The 22,485-nt window shown below is 47.3% G+C and overlaps 1 protein-coding gene across 1 annotated transcript; it reads right to left on the minus strand.

Moving 5' to 3' along the window:
- Window positions 1–1,595: 1,595 nt before the first annotated feature.
- Window positions 1,596–22,246, minus strand: ADA2 (adenosine deaminase 2). The gene is made up of 10 exons (XM_005144364.3): window positions 22,080–22,246; window positions 20,699–21,024; window positions 17,611–17,836; window positions 10,652–10,862; window positions 7,606–7,733; window positions 6,394–6,484; window positions 5,987–6,095; window positions 4,842–4,999; window positions 3,846–4,048; window positions 1,596–2,679 (listed from the first exon to the last, which is right to left on the minus strand). Exons 2-10 carry the CDS (start codon window positions 21,009–21,011, stop codon window positions 2,571–2,573), a joined length of 1,548 nt encoding a protein of 515 aa, XP_005144421.2. The 5' UTR covers window positions 21,012–21,024; window positions 22,080–22,246; the 3' UTR covers window positions 1,596–2,570.
- Window positions 22,247–22,485: the final 239 nt, after the last annotated feature.

The following is a 22,485-nucleotide window of genomic DNA, read 5'->3' on the forward strand; positions in this document are numbered from 1 at the left end:
CCTAAGATGGATGCCTTCAGCAGAAGCTGAGTCACAAATTCAAACACAGCTCCATAGAGCCAAGTTTCACCTTTCTGAGGGCTTGATCTGGAGATCACCTCAGACCTGTACCATTTTAACTCTGATTTCTGTGCTGTAATCCTAAACAGCATCACTTGCTGGTGGCTCCATGGGACACATCACATCATGGTTCCAAATGCAAAGTAGGTAAATGGCCAAGTACACAACAGGCTTCAAAGAAGGCAGGAACAAACTGGACACAACACATAAGCTTGTACCATCAAGTGTCACAAACAGAAGATCTAGCCCTGCTGCTAATGCGGACAAATGAGGAGGGAGGACTAGAGGTAACCAAAAGGACATCAGTGGCTCAAGCCCTCAAGAGATTATGTGCAGGAAGTCCTGAAATCTTTCCACTGTAGCAGAAAAAGAAAGAACATGGGTCAACCTGTGTTAAGGAAGTCAGCTCCTCCCACACTGGCTCTGTAATTATTAGCTTCACCTTGGCAGCAGAGAGGCTCACTTAAGGAAGAATCAGCTCATGGCAAATAAAAGATCCTAGTCTGTCCATGAGGAAAGCTGAAGGATTTCAAAGCTGAAGGATTGGAGAGCTCAGAGGGACATTGCTGTGGGTCACTGCTTAGCAGCCATTCCATCAGTTAGCAGTAGTTTTTCTCAGCACTAGAAACAAGGGATTTCTGAAGTCAGCATTTATACTCTGACCATGACAAAAGCCTACTTTGGGGACCCTAGACTGAGCTGTGTACACAACACCCATGGAGGAGGAAGCAAGGTGGCTCTACTTTCGTTCCTCCTCCAGCATAAAGCTGGTCCCAGGACCAAATCTGCATCAAGGCCCAAAAAAGACCAGCCTGTAAAGAGCAGATGCTGTTATTAGAGGAAGGTGTGGGCAGAGAGGGTTGGAGTAGAGGCAGCTGTGGCTGAAAAAGCCTTAGGGTGTGAGACACTCAACCCCCTTGGTCAGTGAAGTGTGCAACTGGGTTCTCACTTTCTGCTTCCTGTGGTTTGTGATGCTGGCTTCTGCAATATAGAAGCCTTTGGTTTTTCGTTATGGGGTTTGTAGTGTGGTTGCTGGGTTGTTTTTTTTTCCTGGGATAACTAGAGATGAGCTTGCAGGATGTGAAATGTGGGCACTTCAACACAGAAAGCATGGGCTGCACTGCCTGATCCACGTCTGTAGTAAGTATACTTGCCTCCTCCTTAAGGTGTTTTAGCCAAGGTCAGTAGAAATAAACACTATGGCCAGGCAGCTTGAGACAATTAGCAGCAAACATGAAGAGAGCAAATTTGCCCAAGCTGGTCTGATCAGGAAACAACAGTCCTCACAAGCCTGCAGCTCAGAGGAGGGAGATGTCTTCCTGCAGAAACTTTTGTGTTTTCTCCCTTGGCTGATGAAAACCAGCATAATTGTACTGAAGTCTGGGAGAGCTGCTGGCTGATCCTGGCTGTGTGCTTGTGCTATGTGTGCCAAAGGATTTTTCTGAATTTATTTATCATTCTTGATTAAGATTTCTTTCTCCCTGCAACTAGTTCTTCTCCTGATGTTTTTGATGATATTAAGAAAGGGAATCTGCTTATTCAGACACTATTTATTGTGTAGTTTCTGCAATACCTTTAGCTAAAGAGATGGAAACTACAAAGGTCCAAGAGAACACTGTGGTTATCCAGTGTGAGGGTAGTTCTCCACCAACGTGAAAATATATCTGACAGGCTGAATAAGGCGCATTTGCACTCTGAGTTAGGTGGAAAAAGCTGGTAGAAGAATAACCTGAAATTAAATGGTGTCTCCTATAAATGCAGAGGTCTGTGTTAACATGGCTCAGTGCAGGGGACAGTTTTAATTAAGTTGTATCTGGGAAGCCAGGGTGTTTTTTCTCAGCTGAAAAGTGGTTTCGTTTCCTTGTGACCAGAAGACAGGAAAAGATTTTGCAGTAAAAAAACCTGTCAGCAGCTGAGGCACCTCTTTTGAGCTTTGTGATCACCGTGCAACCAGGCTTAAATGTTCTGGGAGCAAGTTCCATCAGCTTGTTTCCAGCCATGGTAGGTCCTGAAATAGTAGACATCAGACCTATGACTGGTTCTTCGACCTGGCAGTGCTATTTTGGCAGCAGGCCCAGGGTTAAACATAACAAGAGCCGTTTTCAGTCCTTGCTCTCCTGAAGATCAGTGGCCCAAATGGTTGGATGTTTGTTTCCAGACAAGGTCTGCATTTTGTAATGATAAGGCAAAATTCAGAGATCCTCATGTTAGCAATCTCCTGCTAACGTTAATTAGAAAGCATGTTTTTCCTGAATAAGGATGTCAGGATTTGGTCATTGGCAATTTTTAACTGTTTTGACTATTTTGAGCAGGGTGTTCTTTCATTGTTGCTATAACTGCTCCCTTTTACCTCCAGCCCATGACTTTCACAGGATAGTGCAGCTCATTCTTAGTATTAAGCCCATGAAGCCCATTGCCAGGTCAGACTTTGAGGTTCATTCATCCCTCTTAGCAATAAGTCTGGCTGGCTCTGACGTGCCAAATACCTTCTGAGGTGAGTCTCCTGCTCTCTAAAGCTCATTTGAAAAGCTGTCAGAGAGGTCAGCCACAAACTGGTCCCATTTTTTCTGCCAGACCTCTTTGGCCTTGACTTTCTCATCGGGTAGCATGGCACTGTATCTGTGAGGAGCAGAAAAGTCAGTATCAGATAAGAGACAATGGGACAGCCATTTCCAGATCAGTAACCGAAATGAAAAGGCAGGAAGCAGTAACAGATTAACTCTTGCAGGACATGCCTACACCACACAGAGTAATGCAGTGTAAAGAGCCTTGAGCTCCTGCCAGCTGGGCTTATGCTGGGACAAGGCTGTATCAACAGCTACTGAGTCATAGAATCATAGAGTGGTTTGGATAGGAAGGGACCTTCAAAGGTCATCTAGTCCAACCCCCTGCAATGAGCAGGGACATCCTGAACTAGATCAGATTGCCCAGAATCCAGCCTGGCCTTGAACCCAGGAATGACACATCTACCACCTCTCTGGGCAGCCTGTGCCACTATTTTACCACTCTCATTGTAAAGAATTTCTTCCTCACATCCAGCCTTAATCTCCCCTCTTTTAGTTTAAAACCACTGCCCCATCACACCATAAGGACAAACAGCTCAGTCTGCATAAGCTGGACACACTGGGTAGCACCCAGTGACTAGTACAGCAGAGACAGCACTGCTTTCAGATGTGGCTGGGCTTGGGCCAGATGGGTAGGAAATGAGTATTTGTCATCTTCCCTGGCCATGTAGGGACTTGGGATTGATATGAGGATAGGCACAGGATTTGGCAAACAGACAAGAGCCTGGGAATGTGCAGAAAGACCCTGGGCACCATATGCAAACTATATGGGGACATTCAGAGCTGTCCAGATGAACAGAAAACGTGGTTAAACACACCCAAGCTACATGCTGGTAGATTGTTTTCCTTTGTTTCACCAGTGAGCCATGGCAAACACCAGAGCAAGTCAAATTTTGGCAGAAATAGACAAGTGATAAAAAGGCCTAAGACTTCACCCCTGCCCAGAACAATGTGCTGGAGGCAAGTTCACAAAGGATGAAAAGGGGGAATAAACTGAGACACTGAGTTAGAGAAAGGCACTTGAGGGCACAGACAGAGGAGCCTTTGGGGTCCCCTTGTCTCACCCTGGAGGAGACAGAGGAGACTTTGGATTAATGGAAGCCCAGTTCATGTGGCAGAGGAGACCCTGGGGGAAACCCCCGAATACAGTGGATTTCCAGGGAGCAAGCTGATAGCCCCCTTAGCATTACTGTAGCTAGATGAGAGAGGTGAGGAACTTACTTTATGGAGTTGAGTGCAAGTTGTTTTAAGGTCCTCAGGTCAGCATTCATCCCTCCGATGGCCATGAACACCTCATAGAAGTCATAGGAGACTCCTTTTGCCCCAAAGATAGGGGGATCATCGGGGCTGATCACAATGGGGTGCCCTTCAGCCATTAGGTTAGCTGCGGGGTGGCTCCGCAGATCAGCTACCAGCATCAGGACCTGGGCATGGAAGGGTGGGAGGTAACACCACATCAGGTTATTGCTGTAGCTGTGCTTGTATTGTGGCACTTATCAAACTGCTCTAGCTGCCTGTGTCAGCACGTAGTCATCAGGGAGGAGGAGCCTCCAGTGGGCTGTTCAGAGCATGCTAGGTGTTCTTCGAACTCCTGCAGGAGGAGCCTCTTTATCTCCTCTGACTACACAAGGAGATTGGTTTCTTAAATTGATCACCTAAACCAAGGCCAGTGGGATAAGTAACTTCTGCTTATTTGTAACAATTTGACTGTGAGGGCATCTAGGAGCTGGTATCAGAGTTCTCTCCCTCAAGGTTCACACTGGTACATCTACCCCAGAGCATCCTTTCTGCTGCACCCAGGGGACAATGGGCACCGTGCTAATGTGTTGCAAAAGAGTTCCCCCTGGTTATGAATTCTACAAAACTAAGTCTTCCAGTTACAACCCCAGCTTCTCAGCCTCTGGCCTTCCTGGCTTTGAAGTTGTTTTCCATTGTACCACATTAGGCACTTCCCTGGCTCTGGGGCACTTCCCTGGCACCTCCACTGGTGAGGACTGCTTTCCCAGATTCCTCTGGGTAGGAATTTAAATGATTCTGAGCTGACTGGCACTACCAGCCTTCTTACACACACAGCATGTGTCCACATAGCAGACTGCAGTGTAATGTGGTGCAAAGAAAATCTAGCCAGCCTGGATGCAACAAAATGTTTAGCTGCTCCCCAGCTCCCTGTTACCATGGTAAATCCCATTACACTGTCCCAGCCTAAGACCAGCATACCTGATTGGAGATGGGACAGACTTCTACAGGAATATCCTTCTTCAGAGACAAACTTTTGGCTACTGGATGTTTAATGAGGGCAAGTCCATGGCCAATCCGACTGGTATTCAGTAGCAGTGCATCCAGCACATTATTGTCCACAGAGGTGCCCTGCCAGTCTGAGCAAAGACAGGTAAGAATCACTGCAGTGTTGTGAGGAAATAAATCATCTCAGATAAGAAGTCTTCTCATAAAACTGCTAGATGATTTTGTTAATAAACATCACAGTTTTAAGGTGGGAGGGTTGCTCATGCTCTGAGTTCCCACTTTGCATTTTCAGTGAAACAGGGATCCAAATCTGCCCAGGATATTCCCCAGCATAGAGCTACCCACTCATCTCATCCGGCTTTAGATGTCCACAGTATTGCTCTTACAGCTAAGATAATCATGCTGGCCTGCACTGATAACCAATGGAGAAGAAGTAATAATTTCTGGGGAATAGCCTGTGCATTAGCATGAGATATACTATGCCTTAGAAGTGTTTGTTACTGTCTATGTCTGTAAAGGGAACCTGAAGTAACCAGTTCAGATGTAGCCATCTTCTCTGTAGATGTCAACATGCAGTAAGCATAACACACAAGGTAGGCACAACTGTCATGCAGGGTTAAGATAAACCCCACCTGTATGGGCTGAACAATATACTGCCAATAGGCATATTCTGCCCTAGGAATGAAAGGCAATGATCAGTTACTTTGATGAGTGTATTCAGATAAGGCTTGAGGCTGGTTCAGACATTCCTTCACCTTAAAATGTAAAATAATGGTTGATAAATTCTACTGCTGCTTTGGATAGGATGTGAGCACTGCTCTGAGTAGCAAATGGCTACCAGAATAACTCTTGCAGCATGACTCCATGTCACATACAGGTCAGAGATGTTGAGCCACATGATGCCTACGCTCAAGAGCAGGGAGCAGGCAGGGGAGGAACCATGTAGGAATGCTACAGCCAGCAAGCTGATATGGGGAGAAACATAGGGAAAACTGATTATATACACATGTGATAGACACACGCACTCTAGATACAGCCAGGCTTGCTGCTTCTGTGTTTTGCAAAACTTCACCTCTTGCCTCTGCAAACAATAACAAGCCTTGAGTCCTTATGCTTACCAGTCTCTCCAGCATGGAAAAAGTATGGCAAGTTGACCCCCAGGGAATATGGGATTGTCAGAGCATCCTTCAGGTCCCATAGGGAATGACCTTCATCTTCATCGCCAACCTGGAGGAAAGAGGAGAGGTATTTTTGAACATGCTTTGGAAGATTGTAGGACTTACAGCTATGTCACTGAGGTGCCAACTGTACTGAAATTTCAATGCTGTGGAGTAGAGAGATGATTCTTTCAGGGGGATGTTGTCAAGTACTCTCAACAAAATCCTTAGCTTGAAGACTTATGATTCATTTACACTGATTTCAGTACAGCAGCAGAGGATCTAGCTCTGGTACAAAACATATGCCATATTATACATATATTGCATCTCTAGGGGTTAACTTGAAGCTGCAGAAGAAATACAGTTACCAGGTCGAAGCCTGCCAGGGTGTCTGGGAAGTGGTCTCTGAGTGCCATGGCAGTGACAATGGCTTCTTCAATCTGGGAAACATTCAGCATCCTAAAGAGCAAGAGAGAGAAAGCAGTGCAGAGGCTCACTCCCACTGGCCTGCCTTCTCTGACTTTGAGTTGTGAAATGGGGCCCCCAGGGATATTTCCAAAATGCAAGTTGCTCCTGAATCTGACAACCAGCTTCAGGTCCCCACAGTAACAGCAGCAGAAAATGGATATTATGAAAGGAAACCCCTGAATGACCAGGAAATGCCTGGCTAGACCCTGCTGGCACTAGAGTTGAGGCATGTTTGTCTGACTCACTAGCTTTCCCATCTACCAAGCAAGGAATGTAAGAGCATGGAGAGAAAATGTTTAATTACTTTTTTCCTCTCCACTGTTTTGCTGGGAGGTGGGACAGCAGCTGCATTTCAGGAGAGTTTTAAGTTTAGATTTCTTTCAGCCTTGTCAGATTTAAACATCGTAGCGCATTTTGCAGACAGACTCCATCTATACCCAAGCTGGCCAGAGGCAAGCCAGCTCTGAACTGGAAACAGCATTCCGCTGAGCTGGAGTGAGTAAGTGCTGATGAGAGGTCTGTTATATTTGCTCAGGATCACCTCACATGACTTCATGGCATCTGGCTGACTTGGAGAACAGCCTTGTGCCTGCCTGTGAACAGCAGCATGAACATACCGTACAAAGGCTGCCGGGAGAACAGCTTTTGCAGGGTTCCATGAGGATCTCTGTAATACCAAGTGCCCATACTCAGGCACTGCTGTCACTGCTTCAGTTTCCACAGAGAGAGGGAGTACATCCAGGCTCAGAAGACAGCACGCAAGGCTGGGACACACACATGCAAGCAACCTTCCCCTTGCTCATTCCCACACGCAGGGCTCACAGATGCTTGTCTCTCCAGCACACACCATGAGCTAACCCAGCTCATGTTGCATGTACACTGACTTATATAGATGAATTCTCATCCTCAGCCTTTTACATGTGCCAGGGAATGCTTCGGGAGTCAACACCCCAGGTCTGACGACACAGACAAGCATTGCTAAACAACTGTGGCTCTTCAGCCCAGACCTCAGCATCACTTATCCCGGCTTGGACCCATCTGTCCCTACCACCACCTTTGCCATAGCACAGGCAGCCATGCACAGCCCCATTTTAGCTCTGCTCAGCCTTTACCTGTGTGCTGTAAATATGATCTTAGCTCCAATAAAGTCAGGGTGCTCCTTCACAAACTGCTTGGTCACTTCCCTATAGGTTGCCACAGACCATGACTTATTGTGCAGGGTGCCATCCAGTTCATACACCTGCAGAACAAGAAGTACATGGCAAGCAGAAGTTGGAAGAAGTGTTTTATTGGAGGGTGGGAAAAATGAAGAAAAGCTCAGGAGAACTAATGTGCTGCAGTCTATCAACAGGGCAGAAAAAGCCAGTTAAATCTGTGCAGAACATTTTCTTCTTGATGCCTTTACCAGATGGCAAGAACCAAGGAGTGGTTTTCCTCCTTCCTGTGTGATGCAAGAAAAAAGTTTCTACATGTTCAGACATGGCAAGCAAGTGCCCTTGAATACCCAGAGGAGACCATGACCTCTTACTCATGTCTATACCAAATGCTGGAGTGTCTTGTCCAGCTGTCTGGCGGCTCACACACACTTGGGGCTGCCTTGTGGCAGCAGTCTATCAGCCAAGGCAGCCCCAAGGCATGCAAAAGCTGAGCTCCATAAGCTACCAGCTGGGCTGCACTTCTGCTCCACTCTGCCAGAGGTTTGCTCTGTGACTTTGAGTCAGTTGTTCAGTCTTGCCATGCTTTCCCAGTTGTCTGGCTGCAAATGAGGAAAACCAATCCTTTTGGCATGCTGTGTCTCATCAACCTTGTGAGTTCCTCACTACCAGGGATGTATGCAGGGCTTGTGACCTGCACAGACCCTGTATATCCTGATTGATACTAACATACAAAGGCCCTGCCTGGAGTCCTCTAAATACGGTGGCTAAAATAATTCTGTTCTCTTATCCTTCTTGCCTTTTTTTTCTCTTTCACCCTTCTCCACCCTCCAAATGGTCCACTCCACATTCTTACTTCCCCTCTGGGGCTGCTTCTTGCAGTGATGACCCTTGCTAAGCCTCTCCGCCCTGTGGCATCCCCTTGCAGGCACCAGCAGCCGTGGTGCGGACACAGACGCTCAGAGGGAATTTTCCCCTGCTACAGCCCATGGGAATGTGAGACTTTACACAGCTGAGTTTGCAAACACAGCTGGGTTTGGGTGGCTTTTCCACAATGTTTGCTGTTACGCACTAAATCCTGACTTTCATTTACTTTACCTCAGGGGCCGCTTCTGGCAGGCTTTGCTGCGAGGCAAGCTTTTGCAGAGTTAGTCAGCACTGTTGTCCAGGCCTTGTGGAGGATCTCCAGCCGCAAAAGCATTTTGCTATTCCCATCACACCCTGCTCACCTTGAAGCATCTCACTTCCCTCTCATCCCCACCCCAGCCTAGCTGGCACTGCCCTTGTCTGCCAGCAGCCCAGCATGCTTGCAGCTCCTTGCAGCACTCAGTGTGGTTCTACCTACAGGCTGCCTGTACCTCGCAGCACATCAAGCTGCTGGGTGCGAGCAAGCCCAAGGGATCTGAAGGCTCCCACACCTGGAGCCAGCATCAGGGGCTGGATAGGAAAGAAATCTTCCCTACCAAGCCTCTCTTCAAAAGACATTACAATCGTGTCTAAGCGCCGCCAGTAAAGGCAGGGTATTTTCCAGTCAGGCCCATGCACTTGTATCTTTGCAGATACACTTGGTCCGGAAACCTGTGTGACATGAGGGTATGTCAGCTCTTGTACTATCTCATATCACAGGAATAACACTACTGTTATTTTCTCTTTCCAGGTCTTTTTCCACCTCAGAGACAATAGTGGCTGAGTTCAGAGCGGGTAGCTCATGACCAACACCCAGCAAGGTAAGATATGTATAAGCTTTGTGTTCTTCTCCCTCTCCTGTTTTTTTTTCTTTTCAGTACACCCTTCTTATCTCAGGCACAACAGAGTGCCAGTCTGCAGCCCTTACACTGAGACTTATTTTGCTATGGGGCCAGCCCAAGCCCCCACAGGGCAGGGTTAGCAGCCCCACTCCACAGCTGTTGGGATGGAGGCATGCACAAAGCCAGATCAGCCTCCAGACTTGTCACAGCATCTGCCTGTCTGTTGATGGGGTGGCTGTGGAAGCACAGACATCCATATGCAGCTGGCTGGGGCCCACCAGCCGCTGCATGCAAGGGCAGTGATTTAAGGAAGTTGGTGTCAGGCACACCTGGGAGTCAAGCCACCAGCAGGACACCAGCATGGCTGCTTTATCAGCTGGACACTGTGGTGCCAGCAGCAAGCTGCTACCTGTGTTCCCATATACAACCCACCACCACTAGCTGGTCCATCAGGTGCTCCAGATCGACCTTGCGCAGCAGCCTCATTCCACTTACAATGGGCTTTTAAGAACATGGAGGTAGATGTTGTAGTGAGTAGCAGCAGCATCCCTGATAAGTTTGTTTTGGTAAGATATCTGCCCCTCTGCCAGAGCTCCCACCCCCATGTGTGAACCCTTATAGCCAAAGATTGGTAGTGGGGTCTGCTGGTGCTTTGGAAGGCATGGGGGCAGCATGGGGTTGTAGGACAATCTGATCAGCTCCAGGTGACATGCAGGGAGAAAGGCCTGAGCTATTACTGGCAGATTTTAGTGGAAATGAAAGGAGCAGTACATACACAGCCAAAATTCTAAGTTGTCAGCAAACTGTGGGAGACTGTGCTTTGCCTATCAGTTTACTAGCCTGTTCAGAGAAATCATTCTGAAATAAGCTGTGGATTTAAAGTAACAGAATTATTCCACAATAAGTGTCTAGTCAAAACAGGAAATTATTCCAGAAAAGCTGCCACAGAACAGGTGATTCTAGTGCAGACAAACTTGAGATACATCTTCCCAAGCAGCCAGATTTTGACACAGCTCCCAGTCAGACTGTGCAATGGAGTTCGGTGCTGTTGCCACAGCAGGTGTCTTCCTTAACATCTCTCACTTTCAAGCCCTTGCCTATGCAAATCTCCAACAAAGAATATGATCAAGGTTTTCTAGCATCCTTAGAAGGGCAGGTATGCAAACATCCAAGAACTAAATTCAAGATGGGGCTTGAGAATAGTTATGGAGAAATAAGGGTTTAAAAGAATACTAGAGAAGCCAAAAAATACGTACTGGAGGCAGGATAGCTCTTATCTCAACGTACTGTACGTTATCTTCATAGAGCTCCAGCAGCCCCTGGTAGAAATAGGCCTTGAACACAGGTGCATAGCAGATAAGTCCAGAGGCAATGAGAAAGACTTCTTCAAATCTTTTCCAAATTAAAGTCTGAGAAGGATAGGTGAGCTCAGGGGCATCTGTCACCAGGGTCAAGTTTCTCAGCAAGCTGTAGAAAAGGGTATAGAGAAGAGGAAGAATGGGAAGCACAAACAAGACAGTTGGCTTTCAGCATGTAAAAAGCTGTTGGCTGGCAGTGGGGTGTTTGGTACAGGAGGAAATAGATTTCCTCCAAGATAGATGTGAGTATTATTGTCAGAGACCAAGCTTTGCAGATGTGGCACTCTCCCACCTGCATACTCTGTGGTGTAGCAGGGCAGCAGCTGTGCTGACGTAGCCACATTTTGTATGGGCAGGACCAAGAAAAGGTGTAAAGCCATTCCTGCCACAACAGCGGACCGACATTAACTCAGGGCCTGTTGGCATTGCTGTACAACAGGGATATCAGGGATAACAATGACATTCAGGTAATTTTTCTGCCACCTATGTTTACTCCTCTAATGGCTGGTACAGGTAATAGCTGACAGGTAAAAAGTCATGCACTATCTGTTGAGTTACAAGCAAGGTAAGACTAGATGTTCAAAACCCATCTTTACAAAAGAGTTACAAAAGCAAGTATGATGGTTTTGTATCAGAATTGCACTCTGCTACCTAGGGGTATCCTTAATCCAGAAGTAGACTAGCATATTACTCCTGGAGACAATATATTCTCCCAAACATCTTGAGTGCATGTAAAAAAGTTATGACACCCAACTTTCTGTTCACCACCTAAAAGCAGACTGAGTCTCCAGGAGATACCATGTACTGGGTGACCATCAACCTGTTTACTAAGCTTAGAACTTGCGCTGGTACCTTTTTTTGTCAAAATGCACCACCTAATACAAGCAGGGGGAAAATGTCTGTGAATCAGAAATCCTTTTTCCCTGGCAATGGAACACACCTGGTACCATGCCTGCCTTGTGAGGATGGCGTTGGATTGTCTGATGGGAAATGCCTGATAAGAATCACAGGTCTTGGCTTTTCCTTAGTGGGAAGGAAGCATATATATTTCTTCCATAGACTCAGCTGGTGTAGAAGCCTCTTTCAGAAATCCGAAGAGACAGCTGGTAGTTATATCAAGCAGAGTTTAAAGGAGCCCATAATTGCAAGATTATCTAGTTGTGGGTGACAGCTTGCATTTCGGACAGGGTAGGCATCTGTGCCACAATGCTGTCCTCTGACAAGCAAATAGTCTTCATCCCAGCTGAAGCCTTGCCCCTGGCAACAGCTCCCATCCCTCTGCTGATGGCCACCTGAAGAAGAGTTCATAATAAATTTCTCAGGCTTGTGGCAAAGTCTAAATGGCAATATGGGCGTGATTGACTTCATTCCTGGGTGGACAAACTGAAGCCATTGCAGCAAGCTACAGAGCCAGTTGCTTGAAGGCATGTGGGTTTACTAGCCTGGCCAGGCCTTATGCTTATCTAGTGATAGGGGCTAAGCAGGTTTAGATAGAAATACCTTCAACCATGCTTCATCTTTCATTGGAGCATAATGTTTCCCCTCAGTGACAGCTACTGATTTTAATAATGTTTCTTGTTTGATGCCTTGGCCCCCATCCTTGTGTAGTGTTCTGCTCTGTTATATGGGTGGTGTGGGTTTGATTTGTGCTCTTATTATCTTCTTCCAGGAGGCTTCTGTGGATGGAATTAAAAGCCTTCCTCCTACAGATGTAAAACGTGATCTGGTCCAAACTCATAAACTGACACATCCCAGGCAGGGACATCCCTTTTGAATCCGTCCATCCTGCCCACAAAACAGAGCCCAATCCCTCAGCATGTGCCTGTTCTTTCACTAAGGACACTCTTTCAGTGGCTGTAATTTCATTTCTTCTTCGCTCTGTTAATTTGAGACACTTGTGCCACATTAAGGATGAGATTTTAAATGCTTAACAGTCAGGGAAATTCAGACCTAAGGTTTCCACAGCAACTTCAGCTCTGCCTTCCTGTGCATTACAATAGGGCCCTTGGTGCCATTATTATCACAGGACACTGGGCAACCCCAGCTACTGTTCAGTAATCCATGCAACCAAAGGCAACCGAGCTGGACCATGGCAGGGGTAGGCAGTGGGGAGCACGCAGCAGTGGGAGAAACCACAGCATCACCCTAGAAACCAGGAATGCAGAAGCCAGGGGCATCCTGAAGGCTCGGATCCAGCCGCCGGGGCTGCGGTGGAGGCCAGCTGCCAGCGGAAAGGGTGTGCTGCAGCTCGGCGGGAGGGAAGAGGAGGTTTTGTGTGGGAAGAGCTGGGGAAAAAAGACTTTTCCACTCCTCTCCTGGCCGAAGGGCAGCTCCCCACCAGCCCTGCGCACCGGCAGAGAGCACCTGCCCAAAGCCAAGAGCCGAGTGGGGCTGTTCCCACCATCCCTTCAAGCACCGAGGGAAAAACCTCCCCGTGGATCAAAAGGCCGTGCAAGCCTGTTCTCGCCACCCTGCGCAGCTTCTTTTCAGATAAGGATGGGCGGTTGGTCGGGCTCCCACCTCTTTCTCCGCTTGTCCTGTGAGAACTCGGCTCCTCCAGCAGTCAGTGTGCACAGGGCTCCGCTCCCTGCCTTTAAATCTAGTTGTACAAACTTGTGGCTGTTTACTTAGCCTGTGCTCCTGGGCTAGAAACAGCAATAAATCCCCACGCTGCCCTGCTCCTAAAAGCACATAAATCAAATAGTGCTTTTTTTCATAATCCCCTTCCCTTTGAGACTGATTATTGATCCCTATAACTGTTGAAGATTTATTGCATAATAGTGATCCATCCTTGATAACTGGATAATCTCCTAAGGGTTCAGGGGCTTTGCCAGCAGCAGCTCATGCAGATGAAGCAAAGCTTCATAAATACATTTTTTGCTTCTTTTCTGGAATGGGCCAGTGATCAGGTGCAGACTGCAAATAGCCTTCCATGTCATGTCATATATGCGCTGAACAATGCTATTGCAATGCATATGCCCAAAGGGGCACAGCTAAAATGACCAGCTAAGAATTATTTCTTTTCAACTGTGGTTTTGCTTTCTGTTTTCCTGTTTTTTCCCCAACTGTCTTGCTTCCTTGGGCTGTATGATACAGAAGCAAGCAGTTTTGTTGCCTTGTCTTTAAAGGGATTATTTTTCCTGCTTCTTTTTCTGTTCTAGATGGGCAATTATAGCCCTCTCATCACCGTAGTATCTGAATGTCTTCCAGTGGTGCATTAAATAGTGTGACTAACATCTGTCACATGTGGTTCATTCGCTTTCTCTCTCTTTCGCATCCCCCTCTTCTTCTCCCCAAGGGGAGACTTGTAGAGGGAGCTGAGTGCTTTGTTTCTGTAGTGGATTTTCAGTCTCTTTTTTCATCTGTAATGCACACACTGCCCTATTTTTCTGTGAGATAAGGCAGTCGGAGGACACAGAGGGGAAGGTGATGGCAGTTCAGGCAGCCGCAAGTGCCCAGGGGAGTTGTCCGCGCAGCCTCGGCCATGGTGTCATCTCCCTCACAGATGACTTCATCCTGGTGATAGAGAGCTCTGCTGGGCCACTGGAGGATGTGCTGCCTGGCACAGCCTTAATCCTGGAGCTGCTGGTCAGGAAGGAGTCTGTGGTGGTATTTTACAGATATCTGGAATGTCAGTGCTGTTTCCCAAATATCTAGGGGCATGCTCTTGCTTTAGAAACAGTGGCCATTACATTGCATCTTGAGTAAATATTGGTATTCTCCTATATCATAATGTGAAATAGATATTAGGATTGTTCTTTTCTTTAAAGTCTCAAAGCAGCATTCCCTTTGTTTCTCTGCCTCCTGGCCTGTGATCTCCTGATTCTCATAGTAGCATCCTTTTGGAATCAGTAACAGAATACTCCAGGGTCTTGGCCCATAGGAGGTGTGTTTTGAATAGGAAAGATTAAGCCTTCTTTTGAGGGAAACAAACAAAAAGACTTCCTTCCAAAACACATATGCACATATGTATATGTATGCATATGTACCTAAAAATGCAAACAGCAAAATGTAATGCAGACACCTCTCTCCCTCACCCCTTCCTGGTCAGTATTACCACAATGTGAAAGAGGTGCAGCCTCTCAGAAATATTTCCATTGTTCCCTTCATGTTTGCTGATCCACCCTGTCTTGCATGAGAGCCCTTCCCTGCTGCCATATTCCCTTGATACTCCCTTGAAACCACCCAACTATCCATCCGTTCCTTCCTCTGACATCTGCTTTCTCTCAGCTTGTCAGTGCTCAAGGGCAAAGAGGAGCACAGGAAAGAGGTAGCCTGGGATGCACATGTTCAAGAGACTGGGAGAGTTTCCAGAATCTGAGAAGCAGAACAGATTGGGGCCTATTCCTGGCTAGAGACCTATTTCCAGACGGCCAAAAAACATTCCTAACCCCTAGAACTAGCACCCGGGGATTAGATGAAAATAGGAGGGGAAGCGCCTCAATGTGGTTGTTGTTCGTGTGTTTGCACATTACGTGCAATGACTCCTCTGCGATTTTGTGGTGATGAGCACAGAAGGGCAAGAAATGAAGGACAACATGTTCAAATGGGTAAGTCTAAGCACCCAGGATGCGAGAGATCCAAGTTTGTACTTGGCTTGGGCACACGTTTGCTAACGAAAATCACTAAATCACTTAATTGTTCTCTGCCTCAGTTTCCCCTCTGCTTTTGGGGAGACTTTTGTAGCAGGGTCTGTCTTGTGTCCCTGTGTAGTGTCTGCCACTCTGAATTCCTATTCCGACTTGTGGGTACTAGACGTTTTCAGACAACTAATAAAAAAAGAGAGGAATGTGATAACACTGCCTCTGAAAAGAAATCATGTTCCCAAACAGGAACACAGGGAACCAAATAATGCACACCCTTATAGGTGTATAGGGTGCTGTGGCCTCTAGCCTCAGCCAGAATTGGATGTCACACTATGGAAATACAACCAAAAACAAATACAACAAAGGGTTGCTTCTGAGCCAGTTTTGAAATACCCAGTGCTGTTGATTAGGCTTCAGGGAAGTGAAGCTGTTTCAAAATCCAGTCTCTTGCACATTCTTTATGGGTCTTCAGGTGGGGTTGAAAAAAGCTGGTGCTGTGGTCTTTCCCTCTTTATCACTCCCAGTAGAAGTATAAAGAAGATAATGGGAAACCAGTTTTCTCTTTCAAAGGCATACATAAGTGACTTCTCACTGGATCTGATTTCTTCCATCTCATGTCAGGGCAGCGGAGCCTCAGGATGTGGAAGATCAAAAGCCCAGGATCTGACATTACTTTCTCCGTTTCTGGACCTCCCATAGGAGACAAGTGCTGGGGCCCTGGAGAGTTAGCTCCCTCTGTCCTGCCCCTTGCTGTTGTTGGGGAGGGAAAGCAATACCATGCCAAAGATCTTGCAGCTCCTCAGCTTCCCAACCTGACCTTCTTCCCAGATCTGTAGGGCACAGAGCCCAAGCAGCTTCCATGTGGAGGGGATACCAGCTCCCTAAGAGTTCAAAGGTCTCTATTTAAGAGCAGACACCCTCACTGAAGAGCACTACAGTAAAACCCATCAAGTTTCACTTAGGAAATGCTATAATTAGGGTCACCCACGTCACCTTTATCTGACCCTCTCCTTGTGTGTCAGCATGGTGATAGTGTCTTTAATTACATGACACCCCATACTACTTTTTCCCATGGGACCTCAACCCCTGGAGCACTGTGGACAGTGGTGCCCTCTGAATGGACCACTACTCAATATTTTTCCCTGTCCTCATCACTCAGTGTCTGACTCCATGCATTATTTAGCATGCTCTTCCAGCCCCCTACATGCCATGCAGAACTACATGCTTCCTCCTAGCCTTTTCGGCAGGGCTTTGTCCCAGCATCAGTGGCTCTTGGATGGGGAGGTAGAGCTCTCTCTTCCTGCCACCACTGGCTGGAAGGGGGGATTCAGGCTTTTCCCACCCACCTGTGAGTGATTAAATGGTAGGGGGCTGCTGAGCAGTCAGCTAACACCTGGTCCTGATAAAAGGCAGCCAGCACTTACAATAGGAGCTGCCTTGAGGGAGGGGAACTCCTGCTTGTGAGTGAGTGATGCTGGGGGACCCATCTAAGGGGTGAGCTCCTAGAGAGCTATAGGAGGCTTCTCCTGTAAGGGGAGAATCACTGCTGAGTGCTGAGGGGGGAAGAGAGTACTAGGCACAGGATCTTTGTGTGGGGTTCACTGGTTCAACCTGTGCCCAAGCTGAGACCAAACCCCTTTTCTGAGGGCAAATTGCAGTTCCTGGTGCCTGAGGGTCCTGTTGGGAATGAGTGCCTCATGCTTTAGCATGGTAGCTACTAGTGAAGTTTCAAGGACAGTCCTCAGAAAACAAGCATGGTGTTTGGATGGTGAGGTTGGGTTGAATTTTCTTTTGGGTTATTTGAGGGTTTACTTGCTAGTGCAGTTACTAACATATGTGGTTTGCCCAACTACATATTCTGTATCAAGATAACAGTTTTACAAAAGATTTCTCTGATGTTGGGGTTCTCAGCTACCTGGCTTCTTCATCCTCTTATTTCATTGGATGAGATAGGGTCTTTCAGCATACATCCCTATCCCATGCTGGGAGTACATCCAGCAGGGGTGCTGAGGAGAGATGGGGGCAGATCACATGAATCTACTGAAGCTGTTGTCTTCAGTATGTCTGTGCAAAGGACCAGAGTGAGGGTGCACAGGAAACTTCAATTTTGAGGGTGTCCAACTCTCTCATACTTACTGCTGTAACATACAATACCTTGTGTTGCTATTTGTTGTATGCAACATGGAGTTCCCTGTTTCCAGAGCAGCGAGAAAATGAGGAAGCTGGATGATCAGAATGATCCTGCTGGCTGCACAATCCCTCTTCACTCACCTGTTATTAAACTCTGTCACGTTGCGCAGCTGTTTACGGTAAGTCTCCAGCAAAACCCACTGGGAGCACTGGGCTGGCACTGGGTGCGGAGGGTGAGGCTTGGAAAAGCGGAACCGAATGGTGCCCGTGTGGGTGAAGCAGATGTAGCAGTTGGGGAGGTAGGTGGCATTGTACACAAGCCAATCCACGCTCAGGATGGCGTGGTCATGCAGGTGTAAGGCAGCACCTGGTGGGAGGAAAAGTATATTCTAATGAGATAATGCAGCTGAGAAGGAACTGAGGTTTAATTTTTGAGTTTGAGTTTGCCCATCCAAGGGCATCTGGAAATGCTTCTAGATGTCTGCGAGTGACCTCTCCCAGCAGAGACTGCGCGGCTGCTCTGCCTCTCCCTTGCTGGGGGATGTGGCCCCCTCCACATCAAACAGAGGGCAGGCAGAGCGTGACAGCTCCCTGGGAGTGGAGGGAGGGCAGAAATCAATAGGGAGCTCTGCTGCTCCGCTGGGATGGAAAATGCTCTGCGTTATTAAAGGTCTCTCAGACAGACTTTGCTGTGAGCTGGCTCAGGCCCCACTGATTTAAAGAGGAACTCACACAGTAGGCAGCAGTTTACAAGGCATGCTAGCTGACTTGCAGACCTGAAACAAGCCTCTGTGTCTAAGCTGTTTGAATCCCTGCCTCAGTTCTTGCATCTAGTCTGTGTCTCTTCTTTAATCTCTTTGAAACTCTGGCATACACCAAAATCCCAGACCATGACACACCAGAGAATTGCACTCAGATGCAGAGTACCATCTACTTTTATGCCTTATCAAAAGCATGTTCACTTACAATGTACATCTGCTGATGGCCAGCATAAAAGACCTCTGGGGTGCTCTGTTATTGTGCAGTATGTTGGCAACTGCCAGTCTTCCTGACACCCTTTGCATGCTCACCTTCCTCCGCCCATCCTTTCATTTAGCTAAAATCTCTCCTTTTGCAGAGACTTCTTACAGTTCTGGTGCTTGAACTAAACTTCACTTTCATAAAGGGAAGATACTGTGAGAGCTGAAGTCTTACAGATATGTATTTTATTAGTCTAGGGGAGGGCTCATACTCAAAATTGCTTTGATGTCCTTAGGTGTAAAGGGAAAATATGAGTAGCGAAAGACTGGTGTGTATGTGACATTAGACAAATTTCAAGACTATAATTTGCAGTAGACTGATCTGATAAAGCCTATATGGCCTGGAATCCCCCACTACAGAGGGTCTGACTGTTAAGATACTGTGGTTTGCTGCTCTCAACTGAGCTAGTGTGACAGAATGGACATGCCACAGCTGCCTAGATCTGACCCTTCTCTTGCTGGCAATGCCACCCTCTTGCCTATGTGAGCAGCAGCAGAAATTACAATACAGTAATTCCCAAGGCCTGTGACTAAGACTGAGGTCTCTAAGACTAGGTCCTTCTCAATCTTGTCTCTAAAAACTTCTGGCTTTTGCAAAAATTCCAATAACCCATTTTAACATCTCCTGGATTGAAAAGTGTTATTTTTTTTGTCTGATTCCTCCTTGGTATCAAAGATGTCCTATTGGAGGTGAAGGGGGGAGAACTTTTCAATTCCTCACTGTTCAATTCAGTAATGATATGCCAATCATTTCTGGTAACAGATCAGGATGTTGCAAACCAGGGATCCTCGTCCTACACCAGAGTTTTGGGAGAGAGAAGCTGCAAAGTGAGAAACACGGCTCTTATCCATGTTCCCTTTGCAAATGAAAAATGCTCCTGTGGAGAAACTGATTCCCAAATCTTCCAAAGCAGGTCACCAACCTGTTTCCAGGCAGCTACATGGGCAAGACCATGGGGCTCTGGGTCAAAAAAGAACCCCCTGGAAGGGTGGGCATACTGTACAGAGTTACAGGAGTATTGACAGTGTTCACTGAAACTGTCTCATATCTCTAGTTAAAGAAGGCACCTTGTTTAGATTCTTCCATACTGAACTAGAGATGCAGAGGCAGAAATCAGAATCAAGGCTTTCCTCCAACGGCTTGCCTCTCTGACAAACTGTCAGCAGCTCAGGCACAAGGAGACATTAGGCTTCCTGCTACCCAGCCTAGCTGTTTTGTTTCACCATGGTTAAAAATATCCCCTCCCCTTTTCAACTGCAACTGGGACTACTGGGCTTTCAGATACTGCTGTGTTACAGCTGTTTGTTGGTGGATGCACAGGCTGGTTCAGTGAAGGTAATGGACGATGTCATAACCTCTAGCTAACTTAAAAGGGTCCAAATGCCTTTAAAACTGTGTGATGCAGAGTACAGAAACCCTCTTGATATAGGGCATGACAGCCCATCAGCACATAGCTTGCTGCACAACAGGAGAGAAATGACCTAGGGGTGGTGCAGACCCAGCTGTTTCCTGTGTGGTCAACCCATTTTGAGTCAGCCAAATGACATTTCTAAAGACAAAAGGAAAAATGCCTGCCCTTGTAAGCAGAGATCTCCTATTAGTGCACAGACCAGAGCCTAATTAAGAAAGATAAAGTGAGATACTATAGTAGTTTTTATAGCCTAATCAATACAGGCTTCCACTTGCATTTGAAAAGTAAAGAAACTTGCAGTATTGGAGGTAGCACCTTCCTCCTCTGATGCCCCCAGACTTTGCAGTAGACTTCCAGAACCAGCTGCAGAAAGACTTACTGGGGATACAGCATTTTTGGCTAAGACAAGCTTGATAACATGTCTGTAGTATGTGCATGTGAAAAAAGGAAAGGCCCTGGCTGGAGCATGCTGAGCAAATATGGATGTTTGTGATGTTTTGTTGTCTTTGCTTCCTCTGCCCCTTCTCCATGCTTCAAAGGCTGGAGGATCCATATTGTAAGTTATACCAAAACTACAATTGCTGGAAATGTGTATTCATCCAGTCCATCCCCCTCTTCCTCTCTCTCTGTGCCCTGTCCCCAAGCTCAGAGGCAGGGCTCTTCCTGGAATGGAGTGAGCACAATTAACAGCTCTCACAGGCTCGCCTGCCATATCTCATGCTTTGTCGCAGCTCTGCTGTAGAAAGCAAAAGGCAAGAGGAGGATGAGTAAGGCAAGCAAACCTTAGGCCAAGCCTACCTTTTGGCATGCGCTTTAAGATGCTGAACACCATGCTCTGCTCAATGAGGCCTTTTGCCCGAAAGAAGTGCATGCTTGGAGGAAACTGTCCTGTAGCTACTGCTGTTGCAATCTCCTTCTTCTTGAGGTTCACAAGCTTTGTACTGAGCTGCTGTTCCTGCCTAGTCAGCACCAAGTTGCCACCTGTCTGATGAGCTTTCTCCTCCTGCATTAGGGAGTCCCGGTCCTTCCAGAGTGGGATGGGAAGGCAAAGGGAAGCCAAATTCAGAAGAAGGTACACCAGCCTTATGGCTTGAGTAGGTGGATGCTTCATCCTGGAGCTGCGCCTAGGCAGGGGGAGAAGATGGAGCATTAGTGGAGGTCTGAATGTGACACCTTAGCAATGACCCATAGGTCCATCCTGCAGAAAGAGGGGGTAAGTGGATGCTCAGTGCTGGGGGGAGCATCAGGCACCGATGTCCTCTGTATTTAGGGCTATGCATTAGCATACTCCTCATGATGCTGATTGCACACAGCCAAGAGCACGGGCAGGTTGGAGATGAGATAATGCTCCTTGGATCAGGCTGGGAGCATGTCATGCAGATTTGCAGTATAGAGAAAGTCTAGCCCTGGTGTGAGGCGATAAGTGAGGTCAGGTCTATGACTCTCAAGCTGGGATGGAGTCCCCTCAGAATAAGAGGTGCTGGTGACACAATACTGGCTGTGCTGCTAGCATCCCAGGGAGGGAAGCAAGGAGTCATAGCACTTGAGGTGTGCTTCTAGCTTTTGCTTAGGTTAATCAGATCCTGATCAGCTACAGTCAAGAGAAGACCTTATTGCACCTTTATATTATATTTCAGCTATCACAGGGGCTAATTTACTGGCAGAAAACCCCACAGCTTCCTCTGCATTAACAGAGGGGCATCCTTTCCTTGCAGCCCCAGAAGAAAGAGGACAGAAGAGAGATTATGGGAATAGTAAGGAACTGCAAGGAGGGAGGCACATGTGAACTCTGAGAACTCTGCCATTCCCAAAAAGAGCACAGCTGCAATATAATCCTTTAACACCAGGCTTTAGTGACCTCCACACCAATCTCTCCAGACTGAAGCAGGCTGGAGAAAGGTTCAACATTTTGAAACTGTCCCCTGTGAATTACACAGTAAGTCCCTGCTTGTACATGTGTCTTCTGCTTCCAGCCTCTTCTCCACCTTGTTGGATCTAGTTGAGATCCACTAGATTGCCCTCAACCCCATCAGCGGGTCCCAGGAGACAAGGCATGCTGGGGCAGTAACATGCTGGGAGCACAGCAGGGCAGATGCAGCCCCACGTCAGGCCTGGCTCTAAACTTAAAGAAACATCCTAGAAGGCGCTGTCTTATCCCTGGTGAGACTGACTCACTTACTTTTTAACTTTTCTCCTCCTCCTTCTCCTTGCATGCAGAGCTCATCCAGCTGCCACCCCAGAGAGCAAGGAACAGTTATCTCTCACAAGCCGGCTCTGTTCCAGCAAAGATAAACAAGGCAGGATCCGTCCCAGCAGTGCAGAGCGAGGCACCCACCAGAGCAAGCAGTTTCTCTTCCTGTGCTGCTGCTCGGGCTTGCTCAGCTTTTATTTATCCTGTCCCTACTGCTTCATGAATATATAAATAGGAGGAGGAGGCAGGGGAGGTTATGAGAAAGGACACAGGCAGGCAGGCAGCTGCAGGGAGCTGGGCTGGGAGCTGGGCAGCCAAAGCAATGTGGTCACCTGTGGGAGCTCCTCCAGCTCCACATAGAATAGAGGTGCACCCTTTAATCCATCACTGACTG

This window comes from Melopsittacus undulatus, chromosome 5, assembly GCF_012275295.1.
Source record: "Melopsittacus undulatus isolate bMelUnd1 chromosome 5, bMelUnd1.mat.Z, whole genome shotgun sequence".
NCBI classification, from domain to species: domain Eukaryota; kingdom Metazoa; phylum Chordata; class Aves; order Psittaciformes; family Psittaculidae; genus Melopsittacus; species Melopsittacus undulatus.

Excerpts from the sequence above, each read along its gene's own strand:
- ADA2 (XM_005144364.3), bottom strand. The coding sequence starts at position 21,011 with ATGAAGCATCCACCTACTCAAGCCATAAGGCTGGTGTACCTTCTTCTG. Across the intron at positions 17,837-20,698 it reads CTTAAAGCGCATGCCAAAAG|GTGCTGCCTTACACCTGCAT; the intron begins GTAGGCTTGGCC and ends TCCTCCCACCAG. Across the intron at positions 5,000-5,986 it reads TTTCCATGCTGGAGAGACTG|ACTGGCAGGGCACCTCTGTG; the intron begins GTAAGCATAAGG and ends GTCTTTGCTCAG.